Raw genomic sequence first — 6,793 nt, 5'->3', positions numbered from 1 at the left:
GCAAATTTTAAAACACTGGGGCTTAAATTGAAAAAAAAAAAAAAAAGAAAAAAAAAAAGGCTCAAACTTCAGAAGGGTAAAACACATTTTTCCTTAGTTATTCTAAGAGTACTAGCAGCAAATACCCTATGACCCATTATCTATCATATGTTTAGGGAAAATTAAAATTAAAAAAAAAAAGAAAGAAAACCCACATCAGAATCCCTATATTTAACCTACACCAAGGCTAGCTACAATGTTTCTCAAATCTTGATCCGAAAGAGATGTGAGTATCATGGTCGATGATGCAGGATCCAATATGTAATAGGAATGCATGCAAGCACAAAGATATAGAAGTGGCTGCCAGCTGCAAGAAAATATTGTGATTAGCATCAGCCGAACGGACAACATGACTCTTATAGTAATGACTTATAGTAATGATTTATTGATCTAATGAATACAAATAATCAGAACATTACAAGCAACATTTCAAGAATTATATATTATTTAGCAAAAAGATGAGAAGTTGAGAGGAGTAATGATATAAGGAGGATCTTATAGTCTCTCAAATGTGATGTGGTTTTTAAAATCACCATTAAATTTGAGATGATCATTATTGAATTTTGATTTATCAGTGATTTTAAAAGCCGCATCACAATTGGGAGGACTCTAGTCATTCTTATATCATTACCATTAGAACTTATAATTTAGAGATGAGAAATGTGAACAAGGAAGACAGACTCAGAGAATTAAGGTGGTTCAGCCTATGAGCTACGTCCACATATGAAAGCCTTTTCTTGTATATATCTTTTATTTTTAACTTTTTTATTATTTGATTGTATATAATGCTTTATTTATAGAGAAATAGTATGAATGTTCAGGGGTGGAACTAGAGATTTGTGTTTTGGGGGGGCAAAATTCTAAAAAAAAAATAATTTGGGGGGTCAAAAATTAAATTTTATAATTTTTTTAAATTTTTTTTTGGGATCACTTGAGGGGTCCAAGGTCTCCCAAGGCCTAACGTGAATGTTACATGTCTCTTTTACTTCTACATTAACAACCATAATTATAACTCTTGTCACTTGAGTTCTTATAACTCGTGTCTCTTGAACTCTTGTAACTCTTGTCTTAATATGCCCCGGCAAACCCAACAATAGATTACATACGTTGAAGTTTGATCTTGAACATCAAAGGGCTCAAAAATGGCTTCTATGGCCTAAATTGAAACATCAATTGCTATGACCGAATCTTGGACTTCGGCGATTCTAGCTGGCATCGGCTACTATGAGCAGAACATGGATATCATCGACTATTTGGTTGGCATCGGCTACAATTGCCAAAATTGGGCCACATATTGACCTTAAATAGGTCACATGGACTAAACATATCTCTCTTTGGGCATATATTTTTTCTTTTTTTTTTTCTTTTTGTCATTTTTTTTAAATGTTACAAAACATAAAATCAAAAGCTGCAACATCAAAATGGCTAAACTGGAAAAAATAATAAATAAACTATGCGACTACTGCATCTTGTGAAGCGGCTAGTCTATGGGATTCAGTTGGTGGCATATAGATCCATGATGGAGTGTTCGTTGAAGCTTCGGAGGATGACAAAGTGTTCTAGGTGGTCGAGGAAGGCGCGCCTACTTGAATAGACGACACGAAAACCGGTGGATTTACGATGAGTTGAGCTCTCTTTGTGCGGTGCACTAGGAGCTCTCTCCATGCTGCTCAGGGGTATCATGATGCTCCGGTAGATGAACAAAAGAGCACGTTGAAAGGGAAACCATCGTTCATGCTGCTCATGCCAAATGTTTTTTTTTTTTTTTTTTTTAAGATGTGGCATGTGGGGAGAGAGATTGTCAAAGAGTGTATATAGAGAGAGAACCATTCATGGGATCCAAAATTAGCCTTAGTCTATAACTCTGATACCATATTAAATCACCACTTTTTCCTATTGTTTTTTGAGCTCTTGTAACAATGGTGTCTTTAGCTCGGACTTGGATTCTCTCCATTTCATTTGAAATTGAGAGGAACAAGTTAGTTGTTTTTAGGGAGCAATTTTGTCATTTTTGCGCTCCCTGTTTCTCATTTGGACAAAAATGCTCTCTTAAAACAACTAAATGGATCCCCTCTAGATCCTTTTCCCTATAACTCTTCTAACTCTTGTCTTAATAATTATTGGATAGACACAGTTTATATGAAAATTAAATATTCCAAAAATAAATTAAGATGTTAACCGGACTATAGATGACTACGAAGTATCAATGCTTCTAGTTTTCATATCCATCAAGTGAGAGCTTGTGCAATAGGATTAGAAAACATAGCTCAATGATGTTACATAAAGGCAATGTTACATAGTTCAATGATCTTTTTCTATTATACTCAACTGGCTCTTCGACCAGATTCCAATTTGACAGATGAGAAAAAAGTCCCATCTCTTATTCTTCTTGTCAAGCGCCGAAAACAATGAAACAATATAATTGGAATCTCCTGTTATTAGACTACTCAAAACTCACATAAATTCTGACAGCTTAAAAGATCAGTTACATGACCCACCTCCTTGCATCAGTAAGGCATGCAGGTGAGCCCCACAAGCCCATTCTCTTGAGTTGTTTAAATTTCTATGAAATTCTGGCAGCTTAATAACAGAGAATCCTCATCCTCATAAATTAATAAACCAATAAATGACATTCATAGGAATTGTTTAACCGCAATGCTAAAAATTAAATTTTTATCCCACGATGCTGGCATAACAATTCCAACCAATCCTTAGATGGGTCTCATGTGAAATAAAAATATGGTTTTTAACATATTTCTATATTTAAATCAACATTAATGTCAATGAAAAGAGAATTGAGAAACCAAAAAGGCATTAAAATCACATACCTCAAGAAATACGCTAGTAGTAGTGAGAACACTAACATGAGAGAGACCATATACCATAGTTTCTACAACACAATCCTCTGTAAAACTTTTAGAATGAATGAAATTAAGCAGCACCTCATCCAACTGCAAAACATCGGCAGCAAACTCAAAGCTAACAACCGTCCAGTGTAATAGATCGAGTGAAGAGTCGGGGCCTCGACATAAATCCGCATAATATCCATACAATGCCCTGAGTTTTAAAACCTTAAACCGCTCAAGATTCCGACCAAAAACATTAAGGTGCCGGAGTTTGTAACACTGCCGTAACTCAAAGGTTTCGACGAGTAGGCAATGACGAAACAACATACAACGTTTCCATGGCTTCGGCCGTGGTGTCGACCTTCTGAAGTTCGAGGGTGTGCTGGAAACGCAAACCCTACAACTTTGGTGGAATATCAACTTCGCAAAAAATCAGTTTCAATATTTTGATTGATTCAACGTCAATATGTTGTCAAGAAAGCTTGGCGTTAGCCTATAGCTCTGATACCATATTAAATCACCATTTTTTCCTATTATTTTTTGAGCTCTTGTAACTATTGTCTTTTGAACTCTTGTAACTTTTATCTTAATAATTACTCGATAGACACAACTTATATGGAAATTAAATATTCCAAAAATAAATTAAGATATTAATAGAACTATAGATGACTACTAAGTATCAATGCTTCCAGTTTTCATATCCATCAAGTGAGAGCTTGTGCAATAGGATTAGAAAACATAGCTCAATGATGTTACATAAAGGCTAGACATTGAACTCAATAGGAGAATTTTAAATCTAAAAGCTAAAATATGAGGGATATAAAATTTTAAATCAAAGATGTAGAAGATATAAAATTTAAATCTAAGAGCTAAAATAAAGAAGATAGAAATTCTTAAATTTTTAAGAGCAAAAACATAAGCTTTCTGCAGTTACCAAGCTTGCAAGTGAAGAAACATTTACCAATAGCGGTTCCTGATTAGATTCCCAAAAGATGTTTTCTCCACAATTTTTTCAAGCATAGTAGGTTGGTACCACTTTTTAGAGAGTATTTTGAATTGCTTATTAATGATTATTATTATTATTATTATTATTATTATTATTTTTTGCCTAAAAAGAAAAATACTACCATAAAAAGCATTATCGAGCTCAATGCTCCCAAAAGATGTGCAACTGTAATTACTTCCTCTTAATATAAATGTGAAAACATATTTTTGAGAATGGTGATTAACTAGAAGCATTACAAATTTAAAATATTACATAAATTATCCTCTTAAGAATACCTATAGAGTGGGTATCGGTTATAACGGTACCAGTAAACCTATTTTCGATAATTAACCAAAATTATCAATTAATTTGATTAATTAACCGATAACATTTCAATAAGAAATTATTTCCAAAATTTCGGTTAAAATAGCTAATCAATTAATAACGGTTCGATTAATCGGTTAACCGTGAGAATTTATTATTATTATTTTTTATTATTTATTTATTTTTTAAATCATGAGCTTTTTTAATTGATTGTTTTTGGGCCTAAATTGCTTTTTTGGGCTAAAATAACTTATTAAACAAAGAAATTTTTAAATAGACCCATTAATTAACACAATACGAGTCTACCATATATATGTTTTACCAAAAAAGAAAAATCTATATCAGATAAAAAAATAATTATACCGATTAACTGAGTTAATCGGCTCCGGTATAAAAATCCTTAACCGATTAAGGACCAATTTCTGGCTGTAGGCAGCGATACCCATATCAAATTCTTTAGCCTTTTTTTAAGTGCTTATTACTTCTAGATCATCGCGGCAACAAATAACATACAGCACAATCAACAAAGGTATAACACTAGCAAGCGACACAAGAAACGAAGAGAAAAAGATGGAACAAGTAGATGGAAACATCTCTCATTTTATTAAGCTAAAAGAGCATGCAGAATCAAACTGTACACTCTCAACTTTATGACAATAGAAGGGCACAAGCTAGATTGCCCTTCAAATTAGAATCGTAGAATCTCTCTGTTTCTCTTATACGTGTACAAAAAAAGATAGGAAGAAGCCAACTCCATCTTCAATCAAAGCTTTTGAAGAACTGGCTTGAAAAGATTTCTTTACATGTACAATCGGACATGAGAAGCAACAAGCACATCTCTACTCAAAACAACTAGAAATCTACAACAACGAGGAACGCAATGTATTTACAAAACCCATAGAGACTCATATCTTTGTACCCATAAATAGCATTTTCCTCGGACACTGCTCTTCGTCCGGTGAATCAAACAATACCGCCGATATGTCAGAGAAATCCTTCTTGATCAGGAACCGGTCCAAAAGCATGCGCCGCGGTTTTGGGGCATTCGGAGGTTCGATATCTCCGAACTCGCTGGAATCCTCCGAATCAATCGCGTTACGAAAAGCGGGAATCTTTTTTGGAGTACAATACGCAAAATGCGATTGCTTTGCAATCAGAGTCTGCAATTTGCAAACACGTACAAATCAAAATCAGCCTCCACATTATTCACCAAATCAGCAAAGATCAAATACTTAATTAACAACAGTTAATTGTTGATGTAATAGAATACTTACAGCTTCTCTGATTGTTTTCGATACGTGGAAAAGCTGCTTCAGATCCTCATGATTCACACCGCACAATACCCTAATCTGCAAATCAAAAACAGAAAATTTCAACCACAAACTCTCCAAACCGACTTAAAAAACACAAAGATTGAAGCTCACTAATTTGGTACTAACCAGAATGTCCTGAGGCAAGGCTTCAAGGAGAGACCTTTCAGCCTCCAAAACCACTCCCTCACCGCACCGCCTCTTCGTCGGAGTCTTGGGAGCCGAATCCATCAGGGAAGCCTGCAAGTCATTCGAAATCAGAACCCTAATCTTCATATCAAAAACTGAAAATTTCAACCACAAACTCTCCAAACCGACTAAAAAACACAAAGATTGGAGCTCAACAATTTGGTACTAACCAGAACGTCCTGAGGCAAGGCTTCGAGGAGAGACCATTCAGCCTCCAAAACCACTCCCTCACCGCACCGCCTCTTCGTCGGAGTCTTGGGAGCCGAATCCATGGGGGAAGCCTCCAAATCATTCGAAATCAGAACCCTCTTCCTCCCCAATCCTCGCGTGTACCTCACAAACCCTAACCCTAGCCCCTTTTCACCAACCACACCGCCGCGCTTCGATCCCAAACAACTTCCACGCCTCTTTCCCAATGCCATGTCCATTCAATCCAATCAAAGATTCAATCCCTTCCTTCCAACAATCCAATCAAAGCTTCAACAATCACAAGCACTCAATCACTTGGAAACACAACAAAACCAGAAGCAGAACTGAGCGAGCCTGACTAATTCAATACCGAATCTAAGAACACACTTTCTGAGAACCACTTCTCCGAAAACAGATTCCTAAAATCAAACAGAAATCGATCCCGTAATTAAATTAGGGAGACAAAAACCAACCAACCTCTTTATGAGATATATAAGCAAGCCCGAGATTTGTGTGCTTTGTATGAGATAATCGGTGCGAAAATACAGCAACACAGAAGTTTTGAACGACCTTCCAAACACGGAGTCGCTTCTGTGGGTGACAGGTCGCGGTTATATAGAAGGAAAAGAGAGTGCTTTTACTTTTTGAATAAATAAAAAAAGTAAAAAGATAAAAAAGTAAAATAATACTACGCGTTTTGGGAATCTGCTGGAATTTTCTATGGAAAGATGTTGGTTCATACGCGTGTGGGTTATGAGGTTAATTATTTTTTTAGGGTGTGTTTGGCGGTTAAAAAGACTGAGGGCTGAGAACTAGCCGTTGGAGGTGAACACGTGGCGCAAAATGAGACGAGGTGCGAAGGATCCTATGTGGTGCGGGTGGTGATGTGGCGATATGGTCGGTCAAAGTCG

General features: G+C 35.9%; 1 protein-coding gene across 1 annotated transcript; it reads right to left on the bottom strand.

Annotated features, from left to right (window-relative positions):
• Window positions 1–4,774: 4,774 nt before the first annotated feature.
• Window positions 4,775–6,480, bottom strand: LOC132171128 (F-box protein At4g05010). Its single transcript, XM_059582360.1, has 4 exons — window positions 5,864–6,480; window positions 5,634–5,744; window positions 5,469–5,543; window positions 4,775–5,354 (listed from the first exon to the last, which is right to left on the bottom strand). The coding sequence occupies exons 1-4, from the start codon at window positions 6,119–6,121 to the stop codon at window positions 5,100–5,102; spliced, it is 699 nt and encodes a 232-aa protein (XP_059438343.1). The 5' UTR covers window positions 6,122–6,480; the 3' UTR covers window positions 4,775–5,099.
• Between the last annotated feature and the right edge of the window lie 313 nt (window positions 6,481–6,793).

This window comes from Corylus avellana, chromosome ca2, assembly GCF_901000735.1.
Source record: "Corylus avellana chromosome ca2, CavTom2PMs-1.0".
Classification (NCBI taxonomy): Eukaryota; Viridiplantae; Streptophyta; class Magnoliopsida; order Fagales; family Betulaceae; genus Corylus; species Corylus avellana.
The sequence above is the reverse complement of the archived record's forward strand: the minus strand, read 5'-3'. Positions and strand labels throughout refer to the sequence as shown.

Bases quoted from the DNA above. Each gene is read 5' to 3' on its own strand.
- LOC132171128 (XM_059582360.1), bottom strand. From the start codon at position 6,121: ATGGACATGGCATTGGGAAAGAGGCGTGGAAGTTGTTTGGGATCGAAG. The intron at 5,745-5,863 runs GTTAGTACCAAA...AATGACTTGCAG, and splicing joins CCTTGCCTCAGGACGTTCTG to GCTTCCCTGATGGATTCGGC. The intron at 5,544-5,633 runs GTTAGTACCAAA...TTTGATTTGCAG, and splicing joins CCTTGCCTCAGGACATTCTG to ATTAGGGTATTGTGCGGTGT.